We start from the raw sequence: 18,613 nt of genomic DNA, 5'->3' as shown, positions 1-18,613 counted from the left end.
GAGTCAGGCAAGGCACACGTTATCCCAGCTTACAGCTAGTAAGTATGCAAGATGTCCTATAGGGTGGCCTTGGGTGTTCTGATCTCAGTTACAGTGACTGTTCTATGATGAATCAGGGACTCCTGTTCCATCATTCTGGAAATGTATTCCACCCAAGAGCCCCACCCTTTGCCTTTGTATGTACACCAGGTATTTCACTCTTGAGAAGGGTGCATAGCAAATGTGTACAGCACTGGAAAACTGTCTCCAGATGTAAATAAACTATTTGGTTTCCTGGCCTCTTGTAAGTCTGGCTAATGTGAAACAGCGTCATCTGAGTTGGATCACCCCATAATAAGATTAAATTTCTAAATCTATGAAGCTAAGGGAACTAGATTCTGCATGGGTGGTGTTAATAGTAGTAACTATGTAATAACACCTACTGGGTGCTTAGCACATTTCAAGCACTTTACAAGCCCTAGTTCATTTAATCTGTGCAACAGACCTACAAGGTAGGAACTATTTGTATTTTACAGATCGTGAAGAGGCTCAGAGAGGTTCAGTAACTTAACACGCAGACGCAGGTAGTAAATAGCAATGGTGAGACTCTTGAATCCAGGCAGCTCAACCCCAGAGCCCACGCTCCTAACCACTCATCACGACAGCCATCTCTGCGTGGGGTCAAGGCTTCCAAGGACACCCAGAAAAGTCAGCCTATTGATTTCTTCAAGTACCTCTTATAGCAGTACCACCACTTGTTTGTTAGATGCGTATTTCAGATTGAAGAATGAGGTTGGAACTAGGACATGGTCCTGCCCTCTTAAGCACTTACAGGGCATACATGTTATTAAGAACTTTAAGAGTTAGAGAAGAAGCATAAAGTGGGATCACAGCTCACAGAGAGAGGGAAGACAGGTGTGTGTGGTGTACATGTAAAAAGAACATACGAGACAACATAAAATGGCATGTCCTGAGCAGCAAACACCGTTATCAGCCGCTCAGAGTTTGGAGATGAGATTCTTCGGCCACTGATAGCTGGAAAAAAAAGCTTAGCGGGGCAGATGGGGCTTGATCTTGGTTGTGAAAAATGGTAGGATTGGTTGGACAAGGTGGCAGGGAAAGGCAATCCAGGCAGGAGAGATTGCTTGAGCAAATGCACGGAAGTTAGAACAATCTGGAGTTTGTATGGGAAGATTCATGAAGGCTCGCTGGTGTTGGAGTGGGGGTAAATCGGGGAAAGGATGAGCCCCTACTAAGTGGGAGAGCTGAACCTTTTTCTGCAGGCAATAGGCAATAATAGTAAATGAGAGTAAGGTGAACCATGAATAGCAGTTGTCAGGGAAAAAGAACCATATGGGATTGAATCTAGTTTATGGGACCACTGGGGTGGGGGTCATGAGATGAGGGACTAAGTGTGGTGACCACAGAATGGAGGATGAGATCAGATTTGGGGAATAGGAGCCAGCATGACTTACAGCTCAGAATTTCCTGATTTCTTATTCTTCCCTTATTTCCTAAGTTCTTACTCTTTGCCTCTTACAACATAACATTATTAAAAAATTTTTTGATAGTTAATTCGCAGATCATAAAATTAATCCTTTGAAATTGAACAGTCAGGGACACCTGGCTGGCTCACTCAGAAGAACACATGACTCTTGATCTCGGGGTTGTGAGTTTGAGCCCCACGTTGGGTGTAAGAATGACTTAAAAATAAAATCTTAAATGAAGAAATAAATTGAATAGTTAAACCACTAGAAGTTGCTGCCATTTTCACTCTCCCCCCCGTTTCCTGGCGACCACCGATCTGCTTTTTGTCTCTATAGATTTGCCTGTTCTAGGTATTTCATATAAATGGAATCAGACAATATGTGGCCTTCTGTGCCTGGGTTCTTTCACCCAGCATGATTTCAAGGTTCATTCCTGTGGTAGTGTGTGTGTCAGAATTTTATTAATTTTTAATGGCCGAATAATACTCCGTTATTTATCCATTCACCACCAATTGATGGACATTTGGCTTGCTTCTGCTCTGGGGCTATATGAATAATGTGGCTATGAACATTCGTGTGGCTATGAACAAATCTTTACGTGGATGTATGTCTTCATTTCTCTCAGGTATATACCTAGGAGTATAATTGCCCGGTCATATGGTAACTCTATGTTTAACTTTTTGAGGAACTGCCAAACTGCTGCATCATTTTACATTCCTACCAACGATGGAGAAGGGTTCCAATTTCTCCACATCCTTGCCAATACTTGTTATTTTTGTGTTGTTTTGTTTCATTTCATTTTTTGATGGTAACAATCCTAATGGGTATGAAGTAGTATCTCATTGTGATTTTTGACTAGTATTTCCCTAATGACTAATGATGCTCAGCATCTTTTCATGTACTTTTTGGCCATTTACATATCTTCTTTTTTTTTTAAATATTTTATTTTTAAGTACTCTCTACACCCAATGTGGGGCTTGAACTCACAACCCCGAGATCAAGAGTCACACACTCCACCAATGGAGCCAGCCAGGTTCCCCCATATCTTCTTTGGAGCAATGTCTATTCAAATCATTTTCCCATTTTAAAATTGTTTTGTCTTTTTGTTGTTGAATTCTTTATATATTCTGGATACCAAACCTTTGTTAGACATAGGAATTGCAAATATCCTTCCCATTCAATTTCTTGATGGTGTCCACTGAAGCACAAATTTAAAAATTTTTGAAGTCCCATATATCTATTTTTTTCTTTTATTGCCTGTATTGTTGGTGTCATATCTAAGAACCCATTGCCTCAGCCAAGGTCACAAAGGTTTACTCTTGTGTTTACTTCCAACAGTTGCGTAGTTTTATTATTTTTTTTAAAGATTTTATTTATTTATTTGACAGAGAGAGAGAGAGCACAAGCAGGGGGAGTGGCAGAGGAAGAGGGAGAAGCAGGCTTCCTCCTGAGCAGGGAGCCTGACACAGGGCTCGATCCCAGGACCCTGGGATCATGACCCGAGCTGAAGGCAGACACTTAACCAACTGAGCTACCCAGGAGCCCCAAACAGTTCTGTAGTTTTAGATCTTACATTTAGGTCTTTGACTCATTTGGGGTTATTTCTTATATGTGATAGGAAGTAGAGGACCCATTCCATTCTGTTGCATGGGGCTCTCTGGATGTCCCAGAATCATTAGTTGAAAAGGTAATTCTTTCCCATCAAGTTATCTTGGCACCTTTGTCAAAAATCACTTGCCAATAAATGGATGGGCTTATTTCTGGACCTCAATTCTATTCCATTTTTCTATACATCTATCCCTATGCCAATGCCACATAGTCTTGATTACTGTAGTTTTGTAGTAAGTTTTGAAGTTGGGAAGTTTAAGTCCTCCTACTTTGTTCTTTTTCAAGATTACTTTGACTGTTCTTATCACTGTATTTTAGTTATTTGTATACATTCTCTTGCCCGTTAGAGAGCAGGACCCATGTCTTACTCAGCACTTAAAAGAACACATGATTGGTACCTTGTAAACATGTGTCAGGAGGAAGAGGGAGGAAACACAGTGATCCAAGTCTCTGGGCAGAAATGACAAAGAGGCAGGTGACAGAATTTTAAAAATCAGGTTGGAGGGATGATAGGTTTGGAACCAATGTTATAAGGAGGAGTTCAAGTTTGTGCACTCTGTTTTAGACACAGGGACTTGGAGGTAATAATAGGACATCCAATTGGATGTATTTGATGGGTACCTGGAAAGATAATCAAAATGACATCAGAGGTACACCCTAGAGACACAGTTTGCTGCCTGAACTCCTCCCCATTCATCGGAACAAGGGGAGAAAGATGGCAAGAAGGGTCAGAAGAGATTCCCCCTAGCTAAGAACAATTCTTTTTAAAAATCTACCAAAGCACACTTCAAACTCCCCAACCAGGCTCAGGATCAAGGCCAAGGGCAGCTAATGGAAACACAGCCACATTCTGCACATTCCTCTAAGGCCTCATCCTCCTTGGTGCACAGCTGGGCTGTCTGTGAGCTACATGGGTGGATGGTGAGGTCAGAGCCAAAGGGGCTTCTCTTTTCACTCTTGCAAAATCAGGGCCTGCTCAGCTGACAGCCCTGAGTGAATCAGAAGCTCAGTTTCCGAGCAGATGGTGAGTGTTTTCCCACTCTGCCACCCTGTTGAGATGCTCAGTTCTGGGGCAGGACTTCTAAAACAGGTTTTAGTCATTTGATTTTTCAGGTACTAAGCAGTCCTATCTATGAAGTGGCCTTTCCAACGGGCCACTGGACCCAGCCTGTTCCAGAGAAGTTATAACAGAGGTGTTGATTCCAGTTTCCAAAGCTGAACTCATTTCCTCTTTTACTGAGAACATTCTGCTCTTGGTCAACAGAGAAAACCTCTCCCCAGGTTGAGTAATCTCGGTTGAAGTTGTAATCAACAGCCTCTAGTTTTAACATTTGAGAAGTTCCGAGCCCCAGTCGTGTTTGGGGGTGAGCAGGTAAGTTGATCTGTGAAGGCTGAAAAGTGTGAATATTCATGTACTCATTCATTCAGCTTTCAGAGGCCATGCCAGCGGCTGGGCCATAAACTTACAGTGGAATGGGATGCTACTCCCAGGAAGCTTCTAGATGCTAGCAGAGAAAAAGTAGTCAGTGTTGGTGTTATCAAGCCTTGTTCTAGTTTAGAGGAATTACTTTCTCTTGGCACCCTGGGAAGGCTCTGGGGGAAGAAGCATCTCACTTGGGCCAGGTAGATGAGTAGGTAGGGTTTAGATGGACAGTGAAGTTGGAAGGATGAAACTGCAGGTGCCCTTGGCATCTGGAAGCCCACAGAGCAGCTTTGGTGACACCCCAGCCCTTGCCACATGGAGTCGAGGGAACATGAGGGGAGCTGCAGAGAAATGACCAGTATATATGAAGCCCGTGTGACACGGTGGTTCGAGCGGGGTTTGGCATCTAACAGACCCGATGTGTAATTCCTGCGTCACCACTTGCTAGCTACATGGGCGGTTTACACTCAGCCTCACCATCCCCAGCTTCAAAATGAGAATGACATTAGTTTGTAAGGCGTTTGTAAAGATCAGGAGAGGGTACCTGGCACCATGTTTTGGACATTCTCCAATAAATTCAAAGTAGCAGCCATTATTATAATACCTACCTCCTTAGAAAAGCAAACTGGTGCAGCCACTGTGGAAAACAGTGCGGAGGTTCCTCAAAAAATTAGAAGTAGAACTACAGGGGCAGCTAGGTAGCTCAGTTGGTTAAGCGTCTGACTCTTGATTTCTGCTCAGGTCACCTGCCGGTGACTTGCTGGGAGGTTTTGCTAAGGACATGGAAGCTGATCTCAGAGTCCTGAGATCAAGCCCCAAGTGGGGCTCTATGTTAGGCATGGAAGCTGCTTGGGATTCTCTCTCTCCCTCTCTCTATGCCCCTCCCCCTCCCTGCTTGCATTCTCTCTCGCTCAAAAAAAAAAAAAAAAGAACTACCATATGATCCAGGAATTCCACAACTGGGTGTTTATCCAAAGAAAATGAAAACGCTGATTTGAAAAGATATATGCTGTTTACTGCAGCATTATTTACAATAGCCAAGATACGGATGCAACCCAAGTGTCCATCCATAGATGAATGGATAGAGAAGATGTGGTAGATATGGACAACGGAATATTACTCAGCCATAAAAAGAACGAAACCTTGCCCTTTGCAACCACATGGAGCTAGAGAGTATAATGCTAAGTAAAATAAGTCAGAGAAAGACAAATACTATATGATTTCACTCCTATGTGGAATTTAAGAAACAAAACTAAGGAAAAAAGAGACAAACCAAAAAACAGACTCCTAACTATAGAGAACAAACTGGCGGTTGCCAGAGGGAAGGTGGGTGTGGGGGGGATGGGGGAAATAGGTGAAGGGGATTAAGGGTGTCCCTATTGTAATAAGCACTAATGTGACCAACGTGTAGAATTATGAATCACTATATTGTATACCTAAAGCTAATATGACACTGTATATTAATTATACTGGACTTTAAAATAAAATAAAATACCTACTTTTTGGATGGTCATGGAGAATAACCTTGAAGATTTGTGAAGGGCACACAGTGGGCCTCTGCTGCTTCTCCCCCATCAGGGAAGAAAGAATGCAGGTGGCTGGGAAGTCTGGTGTCATGTTTAAAGGACTGCATGTCCTGGTCCCTCCACCTGCCAGTGACTTGCTGGGAGGTCTTGCTAGGGACATGAAAGCTGAGTCCCCAGCCACACGGGCCCCTCTCCTTTCTTGACTGCTCGTGTTCAGCTGCAGAGACCTTCAGAATGCTACCTCTTTGGGACATTGTGCATAATGTCCCCTCTCTGAAGTCAGGGAACACTGCTCCACATCTTAATGTGTAGCATTAAGATTCTTCTGATTTCTCCAGAGGAACTGGTGACGCTTGTCTGATCTCAGCCTTGACACGTCTCTCTTGAATTTCACGAGAGAGGCACATGTCCCTGGTGCTGACAGTGGGTGATCACAGCTCGGTATTGGTTGGGCCTGCAGGGGCTGCCAGGATGGGACACAGCGAGTGGATAGGCTTCTGCTCACAACACATTGGACAGCAAAGCCACAGAGCTCATCCTCAGAGGTGGATTGTCCTATTCTCAGCCATGTTCAGGGGAGGCTATTTAACAACTCTTGAGTGAAGCCCAGTAGACAGTAGCAAGAATATCGTAACATAAGGGTTAATTCAAAAGAAATGTCCTACTTGGGCGTCGGTGTGTTCTTTTAGTCAGTTGTTCAAAAAAACGATCTGCTGAATACTTACCGTGGTGCCAAACACTGGGAATATGGGGCAGTGTGGGCTTTGGGGGTGTGGGGGGGTAGCACTGTGCATCCTGGAGGAAAATTATGGATACTGTGGGATACTGAGTGGTTGGGCCAAGCCTTCAAGGAGCCGCCTCAATTTTCCATGGCCACACTTTTGATCCGGTAAGCAATTTACCAGGAGCCACAGAAAGGGTGGGAATTGAGAGGAACCCACTGGCCACATCAGTGATTATACTGACCCCAGCCCAGCATCTGCCAGGAGTTGAAGGCCAGCATACAGCTCTGGGTCAGCAAGTGATTTTCAATATTCCAAGGAAAGGCTCCTTCACAAGGTCAGAGGATGGGCCAGCCTATAGGACGAGAGGATTGATTCGAAAGAGGTGGTAAATAAAAGCAAAGTCCTAACACCTTTCTTCTGGTTGCAGAAGCTACTTGGTGGTAACTAAGGGAGCGTATCAAACAGCTAAATTTGGGCCATTTGAATTGAGATGAAGGACCCTACGAAGATCTGAGTATCAACATGGGTGGTCTGCAGGGCGCTAGGTAATGTTGGAGGTTGGCACCTTTCCATAGCTCTAGGTGTGTTTATTTTCAGGCTTCTGAGCGCAGTATTGAGACATGGGGTGATAGGCACAAGCCTGTGTTTGGGCAAAGGAATAAAAACAGGTATTTTTGCTTATGTTTTCCAAATAGATGTTTTGACCTCTCTCCAAAAACATTGCTTCATCCCAAATGTAATTGGGAAGCGAGGGGGGGTGGAAATGCTAGGATTCATTATTTATTAATTATCCGACAGTTACTCCTACGGGGAAAACCAGAACTTCCTAGGATGTCGTAAGAAAAAAAAAGAGCATTCTCTTTCTCAACGGCCACAAAACCCATTCCACAGCCACGTAGTCATTCATCTTCAAAGCTTATTTGTGCAGTGAGATGCTGGGGCAGCTCAAGATGCTAGGAAACCTCAGGCAACACGAAAGATTGCCTCAATCTGTTGGCTGACGCTGCAGGTTTTCTTTGAAAACCCCGAGGATAGCTCAGCTTGTGACTTCTTTATTTTTAAAATCAACTTTCATAAGATGAAAGCAGAGAGGGAGGCAAACCCTAAGAGACTCTTAACTCTATAGGAAACAAACTGAGGGTTGCTGGAGGGGAGGGGGTAACTGGGGGATGGGCAGTAAGGAGGGCACGCGATGTCAGGAGCATGGGGTGTTACATGCAACTGATGAACCACTAAACTCTACCCCTGAAACTAATAATACACTATATGTTAATTGATTTTAAATTTTAAAGAATGTTAAAGTATAGCTAAAAAAATAAAAGTATAGTTAAAAGTGTATTACCTGAAAAACTACAGTTAATTTAGAAATGAATATCTAAAAGTAAAACATAAAAAAAAATCAACGTTCCTCTTTTAAGATAAAACGCTATGGAAACTGCTTCTCCGGCTGTCTGATTTTTGAGGCTTTAAGTCAGCAGAAAGAGGACTGCAGGGAGCTTCTCCCTCGCGTGGACATGGAAACAGCAGAGGCTCTTAAACTTAGGGAGAGGACTTTTGTGACTCTCTTGATAAAACAAGGGGGAAGTCCAGTAAAGGACTCAGGGTCATATACTCAGTACATCCATTCACTCTGAATGTTGTTTCTCCACGGAGCTGTAACAGGTGGGAAAATGAATTCTTGGCTCCAAGGTTTGGTATTGATTTCTGACTGTTGGTGGGTGAGGACTCTAGACACGTCCCGGCCATTACCTGTCTGGGCTTTTTCCCTTGCCACCTCACTGTCCTGGTGCAAGCATCAGCCATTCCTGCCAGGACAGCGGGATAGCCCGAGGGGTCTCCCTGCTTCCTTCGGATCCCTGCACCATCCCCGATACACACACCCCATTCACATGGCACTCCGACTCAGGTGATGTCATCTCCTGCCTTCCCTTTGCAGTCCGGTTGAAAGGAGAACCCCACCAGACTGGCCCTCCACGCCTCCTCTATTCGTTTCTTCCATCCAGCCCCACTGACCACTCTCTGTTTCTTGAGTGTGCACTGCCCCAAACTCATTCTGGGCTTCCAGGTTAGACCATCTCTTCCCATCTGGAGTTCACTTGCTCATTCAACAGATACTTACTGAGTGTCTCTTATGTGCCCGGTATTCTAGGCCGGGGGGGGCATTGAGGTGGACAGCCTTTACTGAGTTTATGTTCTCGTGGGACAGCCAGGTAGTGAAGATCCAGCTTGATGAGTGGTTGAGCATGTGTGTGAGGGTGTGGGGAGGGTGGGGGAAGGCCTCCCCAAGAAAGTGCCCTTTGAGGACAGATCTAAGGGGGTGAAAGAGTGCTATCTTGAGATTTTCCTTGTTTGCTTGTTGTGAGTCCCCTCCCCGCCCCCACAACAGTACCCAAAATCATGAGAGATCTCACTTTGTTCAATCTTCCATCTCTAGTACCCAGAATGGAGCCCAGCACTTAGTAGGTGAACAGGGAATATTTGGGGATATAGAGGTGGGCCTTGGGAAGGTTCCAGTCTTGACCATTGCTTCTGCCTTAATTTTCAGAGCAAGTAGAGCTCTTACACTGTTGTAAAGCAGGTCACACCTGCCTCCTATAATCTACCACTTCAGAAAGCTTAGTCCTAGAAGGGACTCATTTGAGGAAACTGACATTCTGGTTCCTAAATAATGGAAGATTCTAATCAGATGGGATTTCATAAAAGGATATATGATGCAAGAGGAAGTGGTTGCTTCTGACAACCAGGATTATAATTTATGAAAGGATGGGGGCGTGTGGATGAAGAGGAAGGATGTCAGAACCCAAGGAGGGGCCAGGGGGCTTTCTGGCCCATGGTAGCACAAAGATGTCTTTTGTTGTGTTGCTGAGTACACGGATGAGCTATTAAAACACTTGGCTTTGTGTCCGTCCACCGACCAGGTGAACTAGGCAAATCATTTAATTTCCAATGTTAGACAATTATTCTGACACTTGTTAAGACAGTTGGAAGAATTTATTCGAGACTACTGCAATAGGGGAGAGAGATAGGGGTTCAATTCTAAATACAGCAAAGATAGCTGGGGGTTTATAACCAAGGAGCAGAGTATGGGGGGTTGGGAATGGAAAAGTATGGAGAGAACACATCAAGGGTAGGGGGTGGTTCTTGCTAAACTGGCTCAACAGGATTCTTGCTAAAGGCAGGCCTACCACTTGGACATCAAAGGTGGGGGATGGGGAACTTGGTCAGGCGGGAGCATTCTCTCTCAACGGACTTAGCAGGGTTCTTGCTGAAACTAGACCCTTGCAAGGATGGACAGAGAAGCCCAATTAGAGTTTGGTCAAGGAGAGATCTTTGTCGGCCTCACTTTCCTAATCTGATAAAGGGGACAGTGATGCCAGTGTAACCCACCCATGGGGCCATTTTGGAATGAAGTCAGTCAAAAGGTAATAAACAAATAAACCCTATGTGGTGGTGGTGGTGGTGGGTGGGTGTTGTTATAAAGCTGGGCCTCCCACGTTAAGTAGAAGCTACAACTTGGAAGGACCTCAGTGCACTTCTGTTCAAGTAGCCTACTCTTCCTCCTCACTCTCTACACCCCTCCACCCGTAGTACTGAATTCACTCAGCAGTGGATAGTGGACTTGAAGAGGAAGGCGGAGGGGGTGGTGAGGAGAGCACAGACTTAGGAGTGGGTTCTGGAATGGAAGGGAGGGCAGAAGACAGTGCCAAGCCATCTGACCTGGGCCTTGTGCTGAAAGTTTACTCCCATGACTGCGACATGGTATTTGAAAGAAGACATTTGTCTCAATGAGAGCTAGTTTTTTTTTTTTAAAGATTTTATTTATTTATTCATGAGAGACAGAGAGAGAGAGGCAGAGGGAGAAGCAGGCTCCCAAGGAGCAGGGAGCCACCCGGGCACCCTACATGTATCATATTTTATTTATCATATTTTATTTTATTTTATTTTATTTTTAGATTTTATTTATTTATTCATAAGAGACAGAGAGAGAGAGAGAGGCAGGCTCCCCGCTGAGCAGAGAGCCCGGTGTGGGACTCGATCCCAGGACCCTGGGATCATGACCTGAGCCGAAGGCAGACGCTTAACCATCTGAGCCACCCGGGCACCCTACATGTATCATATTTTATTTTATTTTATTTTATTTTTAGATTTTATTTATTTATTCATAAGAGACAGAGAGAGAGAGAGAGAGGCAGGCTCCCCGCTGAGCAGAGAGCCCGGTGCGGGACTCGATCCCAGGACCCTGGGATCATGACCTGAGCCGAAGGCAGACGCTTAACCATCTGAGCCACCCAGGCGCCCGAGAGCTAGTTTTGAAGCAGTGGGGGGAAGAGGGTTTATTGGGACCAACTGGTCAATCTTTTGGGGGGAAATCAAATTATATCCCCATTTTGCATCACACTTCAGAAGAAACACAAGACAAATAGAAATAGTCAGTTGGGAACAAAACCATAAGGACAATCTAGGTGAATATTCACATAAGCTTGAGGAAGGGTTTGTAGGTATGATATCAAAGGGAAAAACAAGCTTAATGTTTGATTAGCAAATGAGCTCAGGACTTCCAAAAGAAAGATGCAGGGCGCCTGGGTGGCTCAGTTGGTTAAGCGACTGCCTTCGGCTCAGGTCATGATCCTGGAGTCCCGGGATCGAGTCCCGCGTCGGGCTCCCTGCTCGGCAGGGAGTCTGCTTCTGCCTCTGACCCTCCCCCCTCTCATGTGCTCTCTCTCTCTCTCATTCTCTCTGTCTCAAATAAATAAATTTTTAAAAATCTTAAAAAAAAAAAGATGCAAATGCCAGCTCATCAAAAAAAAAAAAAAAGTGTTGGCGGCAGCTCTTACGAAGAATGTATTCCTAAGGTATAAAGAACACATACAAAACAATAAAAAAGATGAATACCATAAGAGAAAAATGGTCACAGAAGAAGAAGACATTTTTAATGGGCAAAAAATAAATGGAACAACTCATCACCATTTATCAGGAATGTAAATAAAACCAGAAGATTGCAAACACTTATTTAATACACTTTTATCAAGATCTTGGGACTATTACTATTACAGTAACAGTTCTAAATTCTAAAATATTTTAAAAGAAAGGGATCCCATAGGGCGCCTGGGTGGCTCAGATGGTTAAGCGTCTGCCTTCGGCTCAGGTCATGATCCCAGGGTCCTGGGATCGAGTCCCGCATCAGGCTCTCTGCTCCTTGGGAGCTTGCTTCTCCCTCTGCCTCTCTCTCTGTCTCTCATGAATAAATAAATAAAATCTTAAAAAAAAAAAAAAAGAAAGGGATCCCATAAAAATACGTAAACTGGAATAATTTCTTTAGAGAAATCAGTCTTCAATGCGAAGAGGAAAGTGGTTCCTAATTAGCACTTTCAAACCGATAAACATCCCTTCAGTTCTTGCTTGTTCTTAAACTTGAGAACCTGAAGGTAAAATTGATTTATCACATCTTCTCATGGTTAATATAAAGTTTGGCCTACTCTTGAAAGAATAACACCTACAACACAAATTCCAAAGCAGATGGATGGGTTGCTACCGTATTTGGAAACTTCCATTGGTTCTGACCACCCCCCACCCCCCGCCCGGCCCCGCCACACCCCACCGCTGGGTGAGGCTGGGTGAGACAGGAAAAGGTGTTCCCGTGAGCATGACGGTACTTGGGGCACAAGGACACTGTTATTGCAGGTTCATCGCTGTGCTTATAAAAACAGCTGTGTGCTTTTGCCTGTGCACACACGTGTCTTCGGAGGAAAAAAGAATCGGAAGATGGAGGCATCCATACAGGATTTGAATTTCACCGGTCAAGGGAAAAGGGCGCTAATTGCTGGCTGGAGACTCAGGTGGCTGGGCTGGTAGGAACTCTTCACCCAGGAAAACCTTCAACCAAAATAATAAGAGGGACAATTGAAGATCTCTTGTTAGAGATCGACTTTCCCATGGAGCGAAAAGAATACCAGGGCAGTGAGACAAAAGCTATGCATCTTAATCATGAATGTCATTCATAAAACACCCTTTGTCTATTCAGGGTGATTTTAGTACTTGGGTCTGTGGGCCAAGTACAAGAAGGAATTTTTATCAAGTTACGCTTTCAATGAGCTGAACTTTCTATGAAAGAATTCGAACCAACTTCATTCAGCACTTGATTTTTTCTTTTTAAAAGCAAGGGTGTTTTGTTTTGTAAAGTTGGAGGATGCCATATAATAAATGGTTTTGCTGAGCAGCCTCCAGAAAAGATTGCTAAAATTGATGATTTGTTAACTGTTCAAACCAGGAGGGAAAGAAAAGAAAATGGGATGTAGGTTTTGTGTGTGTGTGTGTGTGTGTGTGTTTAATAAGGACTACTTGCCTGACAAAGGGATATTTCCCCCTTGAGCTTAATAAATACATTCAACATTTGCCTAACACCACAGTCATAAATCCTGATAGGAGCCCATCGCTGCCCACCCACACCCCAGCGAGCCGCCAGGAGGGGAGGCAAACTATTTGCATGCACTGAGGTATTCAGTTATTGCTAACTGGTGAAAGCCATTCCCCGCCGCCCCCCCCAGATGAAAAAAATAAATGCATGTGCTTAGGGAGCTCATCCAAAGCCATTGATCGGCAGCACTGGATTAGGACTCCAGATGCAAAGAGAAGGCTCACAGAACCAGTGAATTTATTCTTGAGACTTTCTCCCTCCATACATCAGCAAAGAAGTTATGATCAAATATTTATTAGCTGTTCCTTTGGCTGGGCTTTCTAAGCATAGGGAGAAATAAGGTATCTTAAGGCAAGGACTGGATTGCTGACTTGAGCACTGCCTGGATACAAACATCTACTCTTTAATTACACAACGAAGTCTCCAAGCACCCCCTCCCTCTTGCTCCTGGGATGTGTATGCTTGCTTAGTTTGCAACTGTGTTTAGCCATAGTTTCCAGAGCCACTCAGTATGGGGAGGGAGCCCATGACCAATGACTCAAATTTTTAACTTGTGAAAAGGGTTATTTGCTGAGCTAATACCCCTGCTTGGTTGTGCTTCATTTGGATCATCGCGACAGAGGTTCAAGAAAAGGCCACTGTTGCCATCTGTCCCGCTCCCCGCACTCCACCTTCATGTGGAATTCAACTTGCTATCCCACTCCACCCATCCCCTGCTCCTCTGGAAACCTTTCTCATGGGTACAACAGGGTCATTCATTCTGTTAACGCAGAAAAGCCCCGGCCAGGGGCACTGAGGTCCCTCGTTAGCATAGCTCTCGGTGCACTAAGATTTCTGCTGGGTATCTCAGCACCGTTATGTACATTACTGACTCTCCCCCACAGACAGTAACCTCAGAGCCCTCATCATTCAAGGAGACATCGGTCTCAAAATTAAATGGAAAGCAAGCTTGATTTTTAAGAGATGGGATCCGCTTTTGGACATTCTGATTTGGTATGTTTAAGATAGAGCCTGCAAATTGGAATTGTTAGAAATCTTTCCAGGTGACTCTAATTTAGAATGACTCTAAATGAGACTCTTTTTTTTTTTAATTTTATTTATTTTTGTGAGAGAGCGAGCACGGGGGGGGGGCTGGGGAGGGGCAGAGGGAGAAGCAGACTCCCCGCTGAGCAGGGAGCCCCATGCAGGACTCAATCCCAGGACCCTGGGATCATGACCTGAGCTGAAGGCAGACGCTTAACCAACTGAGCCACCCAGCACCCTTAAATGATATTCTATTAACCTGAATGCACTATTGTGTGTATTATATGAAATGGTAAAGAAAATAATCTGATTGTAGCCGGTCAGTTAGGTCACGCAATTTCTACCTTAAGCCCTGACCCAGTCTTTCTTTTTTAGCCAGCACAGTCCGGCCAGAAGATGACATAACACCAGGTGTAGAAGATAGCGTGGTGACCCTAGGTGCAGAAGATAACGTGATGACCCCAGGCACCAGTGAAGAGCCTTATGAGTCTGGCTTAACAGCCCTGGTGAGTGTTCCAGAAGAGTGGAGTTTGCTCCATAGGCATGCGATCATATGCAAGGATATTTTATGACTGTCTTATTTCACTTAGCATAATATCCTTATGGTTTATCCATGCTGTAGCACATGTGACAATGTCCTTCCTTTTTTTTTTTTTTAAGATGTTATTTATTTATTTGACAGAGCGAGACACAGTGAGAGAGGGAACACAAGCAGGGGGAGGGGAGAGGGAGAAGCAGGCTTCCCGCAGAGCAGGGAGCCCGATGCGGGGCTCGATCCCAGGACCCTGGGATCATGACCTGAGCCAAACGAAGGCAGACGCTTAACGACTGAGCCACCCAGGTGCCCCAATGTCCTTCCTTTTTAAGGCTGATTATTCCATCGTATGTACCACATTTTGTGTATCTGTTCATCGGTCAGTAGACATTTGGGTTGCTTCCAACTCTGGGCTATTGTGAATAGAGCTACTATAAAAATGGTTGTGCAAATACCGCTTCCAGACCTTGCTTTCAATCGGGTATATGCCCAGAACTAGGATTGATGGGTCATATGGTAGTTCTATTTTTAATTATTTTGAGGAAACTCCATCTTGTTTTCCATAGTGGTTGCACCATTTTACAATCCCACAGTGCACAATGGTTTCAGTTTCTCTACCTTCTTGCCAATGTTATTTTCTGTTCTTTTGAGAATAGCCATCCTAACAGGTACGAGGTGATAATCTCATTGTGGTTTAATTTGTATTTCTCTGATGACTAGGGATACTGAGCATCTTTCATATGCTTACTGACCATTGTATATCGTCTTTGGGGAAAGGTCTATGCAAGTCCTTTTGCCCATTTTTGTTTGTTTGGTTTTTGGTTTTGGTTTTATTTTGGGGGGGGGGTGGTGCATGCATACAAGCAGGGGGAGGGGCAGAGGGAGAGAGAGAATCTTAAGCAGGCTCCACTCTCAGCATGGAGCCTGATGCAGGCCTGGATCTCATGACCCAGAGATCATGACCTGAGCTGAAATCAAGAGTCAGACGCTTAACCAACTGAGTCATCCAGGCGCCCCCTTTTTGCCCATTTTTGAATCAAGCTATTTGATTCTTTGTTGTCAAGTTGTAGGAGTTCTTCTTACCCTTATCAGATATATGATTGGCAAATATTATCTCCCATTCCATAGGTTGCTTTTTTACTCTGCTGATTGTGTCCTGTGATGCACAAAATTTTTAAGTTTAATGTGGTCCCACTCATCCTATTTTGCTTTTGTTGCCTGGGCTCACTGGCGTATTTGTTGAATGCTATATTGGCATGAACTTTGGAGTCACGGGATCACGTCCAAGTCTTCTTGCTTGTTGGCTATGTGAGTTTGGGCATGTTGTCTAATCTCTCTAGGCCTCGTTCAGACTATAGGACTAATAATAGGATTTTCTTTACAGTGTTGTTTATGGAGTAAATGAGAAGGTCTTTAAAGGGCCTTGCACAGTAAGCTCTCAATAAAAGCCAGTTATTCCTTTAATTGGGGAAGGGAAGGCATTGAAAGATGGTACAACATAATATGTACCAAATAAATATTACAGGGAAAAAAAATGCCATTCAAGTTCAAGGGAGAGAAAGAATTAAAGCCTAGTGACCTGGTATTTTTTGAAGAATTAAGACCCTAGGAAGACAATTTGTTAGATTAGTCAATTTAGTCATGCTAAATATTTGGTATTTATTTCCAGAGTACATTTGGTGTCATTCCAGCCCAAACTCTTGTCATTTCTGTTTGTTTGTTTTCTTGTTTCCACTTTAAATTGATGTCATCATATATTTTATATTTTTTTGCCGCTTTAAATCCTTTTCTGTTATAAGGTTGAGTATATATTTTAAAACATTAGATTTTATTTCTCTTTTGCCTCATTTCCTTCTCTAATAGGTGCCAATAAATACAGAGAGTGTGACAGACTTTCACTTAGAGGATGGGCCGACTCAAGAAAGCACAGTCCATGCCAAAGAAGAAAGTCAGAGCACCACAGCCTTGAATGTAGTGACTAGTCACTCCATAGGTAAGAAAACCAGTTGCCCCCAATAGGCGTCGATCTTCTTTTATAATCAGTACATTACAAATATCCACAAACAGATCTAATGATTAGTAGGGCACGTTTTGGAATGCTAAGAGTGAGTTCTGAACCAATCTTACGTGCTAGGTTCAGAATTCGGTTCATAGGGTTGCTAAATTGAATTCGATTTATTGGGTTGCTGAACACAGCTCTCCCCTTTGAATGACAACTAGTGATAATGTCCCCACAAGGGCAAGTTAGCTAGTGTGTCATGTTGCTGATGGTAAGCTGATCCAATGTTACACTAAGAACCTTGTGTTGATAGCCAAGAGCGGAAACCTTGACCAACCTATGTAAGTTGTAATAGATTCTATACTAATATTTACCGTCTCACACTGAGTTCATGTCTGTACACATGGAACAAGAATCTATCCTAAACCAGTCTTGCCAGGATTGGGGGCTGCACTTTGATTTATAGTTGGCACCTGCAGCTGTGTAAAAGGACCACTGCCTTGGGTCTTTGTCATTATTTGAGGTGTAGACCATCACCGAAAATGAAGAGAAATCATTGCCATTACAACTTAACAATGGAAAGAGATAGCCTCCGGTTTCTAGAGCTTTCTTAAGAGAAATGCAGTTGTTTGGGGTTTTTATTTTAAAATTGCCTTATGTTGTAGTAAATGGGGTGGGAGAGGGAAAAAAACTAATCCTCCGATAACTGCAATGAATGCTTGCTAATGAGACATTTTAAAGATTTTATTTATTTATTTGAGAGAGAGAGAGAGCTAGAAAGAGCATGAGTAGGGAAGGGGGAAAGGGAGAAGCAGACTCCCCACTGAGCGGGGAACCCGAAGTGGCGCTTGATCCCAGGACTCCGAGATCACGACCTGAGCCAAAGGCAGACACTTAACCAACTGAGCCACCCAGGTGCCCTGCTAATGAGCAATTTTATATAAATTATTTTATCTAGATAGGTGTTTCCATCTTTAAATGAAAGTAAACATAAAGACCTTGCCTAAATCGATGGTTCCTCAAATCAGTGGCACATCTGAACACCTAGAAAGTTACTTTATTGTTCAATATACGTTTCTTTTTTTTTTTTAAGATTTCATTTATTTATTTGACAGAGAGAGACACAGTGAGAGAGGAAACACAAGCAGGGGGAGTGGGAGAGGGAGAAGCAGGCTTCCCTCTGAGCAGGGAGCCCAATGCAGGGCTCGATCCCAGGACCCTGGGATCATGACCTGAGCCGAAGGCAGACCCTTAACGACTGAGCCACCCAGGCACCCCTCAATATACATTTCTAGACCCAATCACCACTCTGGTTTTACAAACTCTATAGCACTTTTGAGGGTTTTAAAAAAATTGCTTTATATTTGGGCTGCTTGGCTGGATCAGTTGGTGGAGCATGTGACTCTTGATCTCAAGGTTGTGAGTTCAAGTCCCACACTGGGCATGGAGCCTTTTTTTTTTTTTTTTTGACCTCTTTATTTAAAAAAAAATCTGGGGCGCCTGGGTGGCTCAGTTGGTTAAGCGACTGCCTTCGGCTCAGGTCATGACCCTGGAGTCCCGGGATCGAGTCCCACATCGGCTCCCTGCTCAGCAGGGAGTCTGCTTCTCCCTCTGACCCTCCTCCCTCTCATGCTCTCTGTCTCTCATTCTCTCTCTCTCAAATAAATAAATAAAATCTTTAAAAAAAAAAATCTGAGGGGCGCCTGGGTGGCTCAGTTGGTTAAGCGACTGCTTTCGGCTCAGGTCATGATCCTGGAGTCCCTGGATCGAGTCCCGCATCGGGCTCCCTGCTCAGTGGGGAGTCTGCTTCTCCCTCTGACCCTCCTCCCTCTCATGTGCTCTCTCTCTATCTCATTCTCTCTCAAATAAATAAATAAAATCTTAAAAAAAAAA

General features: G+C 44.0%; 1 protein-coding gene across 2 annotated transcripts in view; it reads left to right on the top strand.

Annotated features, from left to right (window-relative positions):
• PDPN (podoplanin) overlaps positions 1 to 18,613 on the top strand; it is a 30,476-nt gene that overhangs the window by 4,788 nt on the left and 7,075 nt on the right. For both annotated transcript variants that reach the window (XM_035019750.1, XM_035019751.1), the window contains exons 2-3: positions 14,562 to 14,692; positions 16,585 to 16,714. In XM_035019750.1, the coding sequence (XP_034875641.1) occupies positions 14,562 to 14,692; positions 16,585 to 16,714 (261 nt within the window). The remainder of the gene's footprint in view (positions 1 to 14,561; positions 14,693 to 16,584; positions 16,715 to 18,613) is intronic.

The sequence above is a fragment of the Mirounga leonina genome, unplaced genomic scaffold, assembly GCF_011800145.1.
Source record: "Mirounga leonina isolate KUSES-001 unplaced genomic scaffold, KU_Mleo_1.0 Mir_173, whole genome shotgun sequence".
Classification (NCBI taxonomy): Eukaryota; Metazoa; Chordata; class Mammalia; order Carnivora; family Phocidae; genus Mirounga; species Mirounga leonina.
The sequence above is the reverse complement of the archived record's forward strand: the minus strand, read 5'-3'. Positions and strand labels throughout refer to the sequence as shown.